This window comes from Zosterops lateralis, assembly GCF_965231275.1.
Source record: "Zosterops lateralis genome assembly, chromosome: 13".
NCBI lineage: Eukaryota > Metazoa > Chordata > Aves > Passeriformes > Zosteropidae > Zosterops > Zosterops lateralis.
In genome coordinates this window covers 7819122-7832330 of record NC_139773.1, presented here as the reverse complement: position 1 = coordinate 7832330, position 13209 = coordinate 7819122, and the positions used below count along the sequence as shown (strand labels likewise).

At 37.8% G+C, this 13209-nt stretch overlaps 1 protein-coding gene across 9 annotated transcripts in view; it reads left to right on the top strand.

The window, feature by feature from the left end:
* UNC13C (unc-13 homolog C) overlaps positions 1-13209 on the top strand; it is a 179196-nt gene that overhangs the window by 151287 nt on the left and 14700 nt on the right. For all 9 annotated transcript variants that reach the window (XM_083870705.1, XM_083870706.1, XM_083870702.1 and 6 more), the window contains 5 exons: positions 4588-4676; positions 6869-7018; positions 8267-8390; positions 10919-10975; positions 12062-12142. In XM_083870705.1, coding sequence (XP_083726831.1) covers positions 4588-4676; positions 6869-7018; positions 8267-8390; positions 10919-10975; positions 12062-12142 — 501 coding nt within the window. The remainder of the gene's footprint in view (positions 1-4587; positions 4677-6868; positions 7019-8266; positions 8391-10918; positions 10976-12061; positions 12143-13209) is intronic.

Here is a 13209-nt window from a genome sequence, read left to right as displayed (position 1 = left end):
ATAAAAGTCAGATGATTTTCAGCAAAATAATGAGACCCATTTCAGTTGAAGCAAAACTAATTCTAAGAAAAATTAAATGCTGTTAATCTCCTCAGTGTCACACTGTGAGCAGTATGTCTTTCAAACTGTGCAGTCAAAATAACCACAATCAAGCAGCAGTCCCTCTGTTCAGAGCAGGCTTATTGCACATTGCAGGCAGGGAGCTCTATAAATAGAGAAAAAACTGGATTCTCAGATCCCCCACCATTAAAATAAAATAGTCTGAACAAGATGAGCTTCTTTATTAACTGTCCTCCTCTGCTGCAGCAAAGCAGGGAGGGTACTTACAAATCATATCAATGAGAACAGTCTGCCATAAGAAAGAGTACTAAAGTGCATCCAACCCACTGTTTGTTTGGGTTTTTTTAAATCAAGTCCAAAAACATAAGAACAGATCATCATCATAGAATTTTGGTTTAGCTCTTATTTGTTTCATCCAAAAGGAGTGCATACATTTACACTCAAATTTTTTTTCATGTCTGACAAGCTGGAAGCTGATAAAAGAGAAGGAAGAGAAGCCAGTGCTTGTGTTGCTTTATACCAGATGACAGAACATGGCAGAAATGAGTTACAGTCATTAGGATCAAAAAAAAAAAAAAAAAAGATGTAAAGCAAAATGAGGTCGTTTATGTATGACAATATTTTATTAACTGTAGATAAATCATATTCCCACTTTGGTAAGTTCAGTTCCAACTTTACATATAAAACTTAGGAATTCCTGTAGGAATCTATATGTTGCCTTAAAGACTTTGATAGGGTGACAGAGGGCCAGCAGAATAGTTTTGAGGTGCCCATTTTTGCATCTTGTACAGAGGCCCAAGTGCTTCTCAGTGCCCTCAGAGCAGTGGCAGCCAAACATTTCACATCTCACTGTCCCCAGGGTATGGGTGGAGGAAGGGTGATGTCTGTCAGAGACAGAACCACTAAAGGGATGGAGCTGATAAATACCTGTGTCTTTGCTAGATATACAGAAAATATGTACAACTATTTCCTGAACAGAAGTAACCAGGTGGTCCCATTAGGAAACTATAAGTAATTAGACCTGTGAAATTACAACTAAATGGAATTCAGATTAGAGAGGTTCCATTTAACTCATGCAAAAGTAATTTGCATCTCTGTAGTTTCCTGCAGAAACACCACCAAATTTGCAGTTAACAAGAGGATGTCCATACTAGCACACATTAAATTGCAGCAGGGAATACCCCCATCTAACACATTGAAAGCAGCCAAATTCATCAGATTTTTAATTTTTTTCCAAGGCTTTTCTGTGTGAAAAATTCAGTTTTAGACAGGCAGAATTTGGAAACTATGATGTTCAGATATTTCTCATTTTTTCAGCTGTTCAGAAAATGTGTTCTCAGTTTTTGTGTAACATTCAGAAAAAGTCAAACTTCTAATTATTTCTTTGATAAGATAATAATCAACATAATCTTACATAGTGTGCCAACAAATTTATGAGTATATTCTCTTGTGGGTAAAAAATAATTCTGCTATTTAAGAACATAGTAATATAACAGAAATATGAGCCTAGAAAAGCCAAGAATATTAAAAATTGATAGAAAAGTATGATTTACACATTATGAATAAAATACTCTTGCTTGCTCCTTTAAAAAATCCAATTTTGAAACCTGAGCAATCTACCCCAATGTATTTTAAGGCTCGTCCACACATGCTGGGAGCTATTAATGGAACCCAGAATACATTTGTCCAAGGGATAAATCCGTTGTCTATTCTCTTTTGGTACTTAAATGAGATATGGAACACTAATGACACTCATAGCTGGGTTTTCTTGTTGGTTTTTTTCCCCAAAATAATCTGCTAGAGCCTTTTCCTTTTATTTTCCTGAAATATGTTCAGGGAAGTTTGTTAGTTTTCATTTTCCTTCTTCATCAAACTCTATGAAGCAAATAAGACTTGAAGAGAAAAAGAGAACTCCCCAATACCATAATAACTCATTTTCATGTCCGTATATCCCTCTATGACATCATCTCAGATGCTGATCAGCATTGCCTTTGGTCTCACTTCCATGCTTCCATCTTAGCCCTGCCATATCAGGAAAAAGCAGCAGGTCATGCTGTGGCATATTTGGATGATGCCTGAGGACAGTCATTAGCACACAGAAGGCACATGTTAAAATAAATGAAAAGTGCACATTTTATTCTGGTGAGACACTCAAATCACCATATTTTCCAGTACCTAAAGAGAAGCAGCATTTAAAAATCTTTCTGACGTGTTGTTAGTGATGCCACCGTGGCCAGGTGCTCCACACCTGGCCGGGAGCCCGCATACCTCTTTGTGTCACACTCCTCCCCGTGCCCCCTCATCGATGAGCATGAGCATGTGTACACACAGGGCTGGAGGTCCTGCCAGATGCCTCCAGCTGTGCACACACAAACTTGTTCATGCAATTTGTGAGCACAAAGCCTCTACAATATTGAGCAGTTGCATGCACCCTTCTATAATGTGTGTAATGTCCACAATCTGGCCTTAGCGTTTAATCCAATTTTGGCTGGACTAAGTTCAGTTCCAGGTGAATTTAGCAGATACATTGTGTTTTCTGGTTATCATAACAACCTCTGGTAGCAAGTAACTAGATTGACCTCTATAGGCCCAGTAACAAGGTTATTCTCTAGTGTGTGCATGATCTGCTAAGAAATTTTGTGTCTTCTGCTTGCCCGGTATTTTGTGTTTTCCTTGACATGTACCATGTTCAGCGTGAATGCTTGTGTGTTCAGTGTTTGTTAAATGTTTATATTCTAGTGGTCTTAAATTTGGGGGTTGTATGTATCCCTCCAAAGGAGACAGTGTAATTCCCTAGTGAAATGCATTTCCTGGAAAAATCTTTGCCTTCGATAGTAAAGTCTTAATTTTTTTACTAATATAGACATTGCAGTAAAATTAGCTTTTTAATTCCTGCTCTTCATATGAAGGGAAGCAATCACTTTAAGTGTGTGAACTGTCAAAGTGTATCTGCCAGGGACCCTACTAAGATATACAGAGGCAACAGAAGTTCTCTCAATGCAAAGTAATTCAAAACTAAATCAGTAAGTAGTCACAGTAAGTACTTACAGTAATAAGTAAAATAGGAGCTTCTCAGATTAGAACAGTGCTACACACAACACTGAGTATCTTCTAAAGGATGTGTGGTAATTCTCCCTTGTCACCTAACTCAGGTTCTTGTTAAAACCTGTAGTAAAAATCTTGGATTTTCCATGGTTTTAACCCACACATAACATCTAAGGAGATAAAAGATTGTCTAAGATTAAAACACAGTAGATCATTGGATCTAGTTCAGTTTGCTTTGCTGTAGAATTCCTGTGTAGTGTCATGTAAATTATCCAGTGTGCTCCAACAACTTCCCCTTGTCTCAGAAAAGAACTGACCTGCTGCACCACAGTGCTCTGAAGCACCAGAGGAAAAATAAGCACCAAACACTACTCATGCAGTTAAAAGACAGAAAAACACAAATAGAAACAGCCCTGATTATGTATTCTGAATGTGCATTGTCCTTTGAGATTGTCAGATCTGTACCTGACCTTGCTGCAGAACAGAGTCCACAATTACGGGTTATCATTGAAAATCATTCCTTAACACTGTGATGTAGGCAGCTGAAAGACCTGGAGCATCAGCTATTAATTTACATTCAGCTGTTGATCCTGATGATCATCTGTCTTATCCCAGAATGGGCTGTAACTAGTTTTCCTGAGTGCTAAAGATCAGAGAGATATTTGAAAAAGAATCCATAGCAAATAAACACATTAGCTGATCAATAGCAATAGGGTACCTTTTTGATTAAATATCTATGCATGGATCCTCATCCCTGTAAATGTAAAAACATATTTCTCCCCTGCATTGACTTTCTTCCTATGTTTAGAAAACCTTTATCAGAGCATCAGAATGTGTTGCTCTGTGCTTGAATTTTGTTTTGCCCAATGGCTTTTAGAAACAGCAGTACTGAAATTCGATGGAGTCTCTTCCCACACACTCTGTCAGTAGAATTGGCATGAATAGTCTTCAAGCCATCTTTTTCAGTGCTGGCTGCTCTAATTTTACACTGCAGTATGGAAACGTATGAAATATGGAAACAACTTCAATGCAAATCACAAAACAAAATATCAACAGTAGTAAAATGTACAAAACCAATAAAAATATGAAGGCATCTGCATTAATTTTAACATGAGCACTGACTTTTCCTGCATCCTTCTCTTGGTGTGCCTTATTGAATACCAGTGGCCTGACAATGGTAGTTCTCTCCTTGTGACTGCCAACACAGTTTCCACAATCCCACAGAAAGTCATTCTTCAATGGCACAGTTTTGATTTCTAACAATATAAATATTCCCTACTGTAATCAAAGATTTTTCCATATTTTTTTTTAATGGTAACTGTATTTCAAAGCCTACTAAAGCAATTCTGTGTTGCAGCAGGTGTTTCCACATTTGGTTTTCCATAGTGCAGTATATCTTTGCATATAATTCCTAACTCATTGTTTGTAATGGAAACCCCAGAAACCTAGTGTATAAATAAAATCTTATTTATCTCTTTGCAGTTGGATACTGAAGCTAGTGTTCTTCTAAAAGAACTTCAGGTGAAACTTAGCAATGTATTGGATGAACTCAGTGTAACGTATGCTGCAAGGTAACAAACCCATTTCACTGCAAACCTTAGAGAAATATTCCTGCTCAAAAACTCTCCCTCGTTGATGAAGTCTGGGTGGTTATTTGGATGTCCTGAGGCATGGCTTGCTCCTGCCCTGATGGAGTGGGGTGCATTTGTGTGTGTATGTGTTTAGACTGAAACAAATAACAGTAACCTCGCTCTAAAGACAACTGAACATCGTCTGTGGGCATGGACATGTTACAGAGGTGAGGCTGATGGCTTTTGTTCTGCCTTTTGGAAAGCTAAGTCACTATTTTTTACTTGCTTGATGTGCTTTGTTAAACTTTCGTCTCTGACCATGTTTATGTTACTTCCTGAAACTGACAGCTTTTTCCAAGTGGCCTGCTTCAACCAGGGATATCTGCCTGTGTTTAGCCTGCTTCAAGTGGTCATTGGGAATGGCTTTCTTGGGTCATTTGCTCGCCTGTGGCTCTTCAAAAATTGTCTACTGAGCCTTACTCTCAAAACCTTTCATTAATCAGAGTGCACACTGCAGTCCTGAATGAGTATGGTGCTGTGCCAGCAGTGTTTGTGGTATAAGAAGTAGCAAGTTACTTTTGCTTCAAATTAGAAAGAAATCTAAGAAAGAGGGATTAGTGCTGTAGTGGTGCTCATTAAGCAAAGTCTGTAGTGCTGATTTAATCCATCACTGGGCAGTCTGGGTGGACAGTCTGCTTTTCTCTGAGTGTGCTTAGTTTGCTGTATTGTCTTGCTGTATTTTTGCTCCCAGGCTCTGCTTCTCGGATCATTGACAGTGCATGAATATTATTTCTTTCCAGGGCTTCTTTCTGAATGAGCCAACTAGGTTTCTGCAAAAGCAAACCCAGAATAGCTCAGTGTAGGATATGCTCCAGATAGCTAGAACATTCCTCATGGGTCGGTTTACTGCTTGGGTCTGTGAGGTTAACAATGTTGGAAAGATGTCTAATGTCAAGAAAGGCAATGCATTATTTTGGCTTTTGTTGGAGGGACTGGTCCCAAGAATTTCCATGAGCAGTTTCAAGAGCTGCCTCGTGTTGATTTTATCTAGGGCTTTAAAGTGTGTAGGTAAGTGTACTTCCAAGTGCATTTGGAAAAGTTTCTGATTTTTCCGGTGATTTCACATGGAGGTTTGTATTTTCTTTTTACAATTAGCCATGTCACTGGAACAGCTGATTGTTTCTTTTCTCTCACAGTAAATTCTCTTTCACTTTCCTCAAGTTAATCTTTGCCATTTATCTTTTCCCCTTAACAGGCCCTGTATATTTTTGCCTCTGATTTGCATTTCTCTTCATAAACTAATCCTAAACCATTTTGATCCATTGTAAATCAACTCAAAAATCAAGTTACTGTGTGTGCAGAGACTCTTCCTGCCCCTGAACTGGTGACTGATTAACTGCTCTTCTGCTTTTTGTCAATATGTTGTCCAAAGATTATCACATCAATAGCACTTTAAGACTGTCAGACACTCAGCTAGATCAGTTAGGAACCAGAACAGTTTTCAGAGCAGATACAAACTTGCGGAGGAAGGATGTGTTCACAGTCACCTTGAAGTGAAAAAGATTCCTCCCAAGAGGAAGAGTCTGAGCACTTCTAAGCAAGGGGATTTTTTGCAAAAGGTTATTTTAAACAGTCCAGGGGTTTTAACTCTGTGTAGTTGCAAAGAGGTAACAAACCTTCTGATGGCATCGACTGTATAAAATCTGGAAAAGGTCAAATTAAGCCAGACAAGGCAAAATCAGTAGGAGTTTTTATTTTACCTCAAGAAGAATATCAAAGCTTGGTTCCCATTAACCATCAAGAGAGAAATTATTTATCATCACCTGGTTGTATCATCCTTTCACACCAAAATTGAAATCTTGATGACTTCTAGCTGAAATCTAACCTATAGATTGTGATACATCTGTTGCTTTCAGAAAATAAATATCTGGCACACCTACAAGGGTATGAAATTTGTGGAAGAATGGAAGAAAGACACCAAAAAGATCAAAACACAGCATGAATTACTTATATGAGCTATGATTCTCAGTAGAACTTATTTTCAGGATGTAACACCACAGTATCTTCAATTTTGAACATTGCATCATTGCAGAAAATATTTAAGTCTTGTTGAAGAACCTGATGCAAAATCATCATTATTGTTTTCTCTCACAGAATTCTTTCATTCTCCTTTTTATTTCCCCATCCTATAGTTTCCAATTTGTTATTGAAGATTGTGTAAGACAAATGAGCAATGAACTGAATCAAATGAGAGGAAATGGGAATGCAGCAGCCAATAAGAACAGTGCAGCCATTGATGCTGAGATTGTGCTTCGGCCTCTCATGGATTCCCTGGACAAAACGTAAGTGTGACTGACTGGGAACTGGATGTTGCAGTCACAGGCACGCTGGGTTTTACTCTGAAGCACTGTTGATACCTGGAAGCACTCCATAGTATTTTTAATATTTCTAGTATTCACTGTGTGCAGAATGCCATGCCTAACCTGTTTACTTACACTGAGCAATTTTTACATAAGCTGCAGGCTTGTCTTTCCATGTCTTGTCATGTTTTGAGTCATTGAAAATGAGCTGGTGCACAGTCTCTCCTGCACAGGCTGTGTTTTGAAGATTGTGCTGAACAAAAGAACAAAAGTAATTCCCCTACTGAAATTGTCTGACATTTGTTCTAGGCTTGTACCCAATGTTCCACTGCTTATTAATATGCACTTCTGTGTCACCAAAAACCAGCAGCAGCTTGATTTTTTTTCATTTGGTAAAATGCTAAGTTTTGAGAGGATCCTGCATACTCATTATGGCCTCCGTAAGTAAGCATAACTTATGCTATCATCATTCAGCAGTGACAAGTTCTGAAAGGCCATGTGCAGCACAGGCACGTCTGGAAGCACCTTGATGTCCTTGGAGACTGGTGCTTGTCAAACACCAGTGGCCTTTTGGTGGAAGTGGCTGTGAGGACAGGCAGCCTGGCACTGCTCCTGCACTCCAGGTCTCCAGTCACAAGTTACACACCGCTTTGGTTCCTTACGCAGGTTTTCCCCTGCCAGAAATTTTCAAAGTGAAGATGGAAAAGGTGGTCCAAAAGTTTAATTTTACTGTAAGTAATAGATAGCAAGGTTGCTCAGACATGTCAGGATAGAAGTAAATGCTTCCAAACAGTAGCTGTGAATTTGTATAAGCTGTCAGCAGCCAGTTCTACATTCCAGTAGAAATACAAAACAAGAGAGACAGTTGCTCTTTATTTTTAAGACATAAACAAATTATATACTAAAACTTCAATTTAGGGGCATGGGAGTGCTAAATTGTGTCATCCATCAAACTTTATAACTCATTATGATTTTGCATTTTCAATAAATATGCATCAGTGATATACTAAGCATTAAATTAGATAGTGGAGATTTATATGAGTTTGTCATCTGCAAGTCTTTTTACCAAAAATATTTACTGATAATATTGCAAAATAATTTAGCTACTGAGAAATTTTTATTAGTAGAGAAAAGATCAAACTTAATGGCTATTAATCTGGCCATGATAGAGCACCTCTGAAGCCTTAATATTAGTTTTGGTGACTGGTTTGTGGTTTTGTTTTATTCCAGTTTAAGTGTCTCTGCAAAAATCTGTGAGAAGACAGTCCTGAAACGGGTTTTGAAAGAGCTCTGGAAGTTAGTCTTAAATAAAATAGAAAAACAAATTGTGCTTCCACCCCTGACAGACCAAACCGTAAGTGTTCCAGGGTAATTCTCAGTTGATACAAAGGATTGTAATCATGTGCCTGATCAGCTGTTGCCAGGGAATGTGACACTATCCTGTTCTGTACCTTGACTGCAAGGAGTAACACCTGGACTGCAGGCAGTGTGTTGCTCTCTGGTGTCTCAGAGTCGTGCAGCCAGCTTGTTCTTAGCTGGTGAGGAAGACTTGGCTCCTTCATTTACTGCCTGCCCAAACTCAGAACAGTTTTTATGAATGCAGTCATGTCCTCCCATACAAGGGGTTTTCAATCTGATTTCTCTCTCAGCTTCACTGTGCACAGTAACATGAAGTGTTCCTTGCCCTTCCCAGTTGCATCAGAAATTCAACTCACTTCCATTTTTGAGAAAGCCAGGGATGCCCCATCCCATCCTCCAGTCCTGCCTGCTGTGCCATCCCTCATTTTGAGGCAGCACTTAATTAACATCAGGAAGCTTAAGCCAAATATAGCACTAAAGATTTGGGGTATTTTAATTGCAGACTTGACAGGAGGTCCTCTTTGGGCAGAACTGAATTTCCAGCCTGCTGAGAAGAGGGAACAGAGCTGTACTTACAGAAAGTGGTGCTGCACAGGAGACATTGTGAGCATGGCCTGAGGTGAACTCTGGTGGCTGAGCCAAGGGCAACAGTGAAATCTGATCCTGTCCAAGGATCAGCAAAGACAGCCTGGCTTGGAGAGCTTTATATAATTGTTTTTTTGTTTTTTTTGTTTTTTTTGTTTTTTTTGTTTTTTTTGTTTTTTTTGTTTTTTTTTTTTTTTTTTTTTTTTTTTTTTTTTTTTTTTTTGAGGGGTTGGGATAACAACTGTTAATTCTTCTTGTTCTCAATCTTGTTTAAAATAAATTGACCATCTTATGACAAGCTAATCATGATGTTGCCACAGTGTGCCTTTGGCAACTTGGCTCTTACACATCCTGTGGTACCACTTCAGCTGCTAAAAAGCTGTTGGTCAGGGTCCATAAATTAAAGGCATATCATTAAATCATATTATAGTATATTGAAAATGCATGAAAGAATATGGCTGGACAGGAGGGAAAAACCGTAATAGAAAATGGATAAACGGTGCAAAGATAGTAATTAAATTACCTGAACTATTAAAAATTCTAGAGCTGATCATGGCCAGGACTCCAGTCACTGAATTTGTTCATATTTACTGACATGACCTTGTTAATGATGCATAATGAGAAACAAGCTCTCTTTCAATGAGTTTCGAGTTTACATTTCTGAGATCTTGAATTTGTTTTTCAAACTTTTTGGTGCAAATTGTATCTGGAAATACATAGCATTTCAACTGGGTAACTGCATTTTCCATCATGTGGTAAGAGCATTTATTTGCTTTATGCAGGATTAATTATTCATAGGACATTTTGTGCAGAGGTGAGTTTCCTTAGTGGTAGCCTCTATGTAGAGTATTTCTTTTAGGCATTTCCATTTATTTTGATACTTCTGTTTACTGTTGAGCACTTAATTAAAGAAAATCACTGAAAAGTAGGATACTGTGACAGATTTTCTAGCCCTGAATATTTCTTTCTGTTTGAAAGTGAGAGGCATAGGCATTCACAAATGGGGTTTATTTTTTCACTTTTAGATATTGATATATAGATATATATACATGTTTACCTTACCATTCTTGCTACTAAAATATAATGAAGATTTAGGCTGTAGTTCTATATTACATTTTCTTCAATTGAAGCATTTAGGAAGCAAAATTACTTCTGAAAAATGAAATTCTTTGGAACAGAAAGTCTAATGAAAAATTACTCCAGTGTAAGTTGGATAAACATTTTTTTCTGAAATCCACATAATCAGAACTATGACTTGCTGAACTGCCATGTAACTGCACTGGTAATTATATTGCTTGGAGTAATTGTGATAAAAGATGTGAGCGTGGAATTACAGTAGGATTCTGTTTGTCTGAGACAAATGTGAAGGCATTGGCCTTTGGTGTTGTGCTAGGATTTGGCTGATATAAAATATTGCTTTACCTTCACAATTTCGATCTATTTTCTTTTTAAAAAGGCTCTGGCTCGCAGTACACCACTGTGCTGTGTTTTACTCAGCTGAGGTCTCCCTCTAGACAGGCTTTTGCAGGTTTCTCAGGGCTGCTCAGTTCCCACTATGATTGTTCATTTTAGCACAGCACCTGAGAGCTGCAGTTATGAACAAACATCTCACTGACACACACTGAGAACAATCACAGCCTTAGCTTTCAGTATTAAACACAAAATGAGATAGCAGAAAGGAGAACACAAAACCACTCTCAGCAGAAAGTGCAATATGTGTATCAGCTATAGGATACTGGAGGGAATCTTGCTGCAGGCATTCAACCACTTGGCCTTATCAACTGAATGAAAATGTGTCTCCTGTGTAACTGAAACTTTTATTTAGCTTTGCAAAATGGTGACTTTGGCCAATGTCCTGGCAGAAAATAAGATTGTGTTGACATAAAAAGCAAACATGCTGTCGTGAGTCTGTTTCCTTAATTTTCAATGTGATTACAGGGACCCCAGATGATATTCAGTGCAGCCAAAGATCTTGGACAACTGTCAAAACTCAAGGTAATGGAGCCAGATGAAGCTGTGAATGGCTTGCACTAGCAAAATAAAAGGAGAAAATATTAGTGACTGTGAGGCCAAAGCTCATGCCTTGTTCTTATATAGTATAGTAAGATTGAATATGGTAGTAACTGCTTAGAGTTGAATAATTATTGTACAGTTTCATCAAAACCAATAATGAATAAAAGACTCTATGTGATATGGTAAGTGATCACTACATGGGTCAAGAAGCCATCACTCCCCTATTGCACAACTTGGCCTTATGAGCATTAAACATCACCAAAAAAAAAAAAAACAAAACAAAAAAAAAAAAAAAAAACCACCACAGAAAGCAACAACAATGAAATGTATCTTTTCTTCTGTAACCAGTTCTGAAAAAGCCCTTAAGGTGAGAATACCTGTAATTTTCTTTCTGTGGACTATTCATGTGCATTGAAACTTAGTATGTACCTCTGCAGTAAAGTCTTCAGTACTGCAGTGCTGAACTCCATTTAATGGATAGCAGAGATGTTTGATACTGATATCAGTTGTTTTCCAGTCAATTCTGCCATTAGGATTTCAGATTTGTACTGAAATGTGGTATTTGGGGCCTCTATGAAAGATTGTTCAGTTTGCTAGAGGAGTTAAAATATTACCTAAGTAAACCACTGACTGCTTATTCAGACAAAGGTTTAACAGGAGTGTAGCCACTCTATGTCACCTTCTAATAGGAGCCCCGTTTTTGAACGTAGGGCAAGAACAAACATCTGTTAAACTGTCAGGTTTATTAATAAAGTTAATTACTTCTATATCGTCTAATATAATTATTTTAAGCTAAATTTTAGCCTTTTCCCCGTCCCTCAAAACAGAGAAATAATACATCCTAGGAAAAGAAGTAAAGCTCGGTATTAAACAGTGGATCTGGTTCTCTACCAGTCTGCGTTTTCAAGAAACAACACAATTGCTCTAGGTTATCATTTGTTGTGAAAGGATTCTGAATTAATCCCTGTTAATCACAGTCCTTGGGGGGCTATGTTGTTTTGCAGAGAAGAGATATTCACAATGTTGTCTCTCTTTCAAAACCAACCACAGTGTTCTCTTGCTTGGCAGGACCACGTGATCCGAGAGGAAGCCAAGAGCCTGACCCTGAGGCAGTGTGCAATAATGGACGTGGCACTGGTTACTATAAAGGTACAGCTTTCTGGGCCTTTCTGCTCTCTGCTGCAATGCCCAAGAATGACTGATTGCTTTTTAGATAAAAGACTGGAGACTTTCATGCAGTCTTCATGGATTTGGTTTTTTAAGTCAAAAGAAGTCATTAGGAATATTTATTATATTAATTAACATATCATTTAATTTGCTTATCAGTCTTTTTCACATTGGCCTGGATCATTACTTGTTGTAAATAACTTAAAAGCAATCAGTTTCTAGGATAACAGCATATTTTCCTGTCTGCTGGGAAGATACAGCACATCAGGAATGTAAGGAGGCAGCTACTGAAGTATAAAATTGAAGATATAAGTAAAATACTTATGATCAAGTGTTTTGCAATGAAACACAGTCTCCAAGGCAAGAAAAAGTAACAGAGAGGGCTCCCAATTGCCATTTTTTGTACTTGTAGTGGAATTGGCATTTCTTTCAGAAATAAAAATAATTGGGAATTAGTAATGGTGGGAAAACAAACTGAACAAATTGAATAATGGAATAAATTGAATTATGCTCCCAAAGTAAGCCATGTGAAGAAAGTATGTGGATCTAATAATTTTCCTTTCAAAGCATTTTTTCTAAACACATAAAAGCTGGGAAAAATGTAAACTCTAACCTTGCCTAGATTTCCAGTGCTTAAGTTCTTACAGATGGATAGATAAATGTTGACCATTTTACTAAAAAGATCTAGATTTGGAGAAAAAGGATGAAATAGGGAAAATCCCTTTGTTAATTCAGCATCCTTATATCTGTGTGCTAAATTATTTTAAGGTTTCCATGTCTAAGGAACAGGGTAACAACTGGTCCAGCTGAATCTTTAAAACCCTGTTTACTGATTGATTATTTTTCCATATTCAGCTCCTTACAGTAATGATAGGTTCACATTGCTGATTTTGCTTGCAAAATTTACCATTTATGGGGAAAACAAAAAAAAAAAGTTGAACACTCAGGAAAACAAGGGTCAGGTGTCTTTGTTTCTCTGTATGGCTATTAACTTTCATGGAGCTTTCAGCCATGTGTAGCTGCTGCTGCAGATAATATTTTATTGGGAG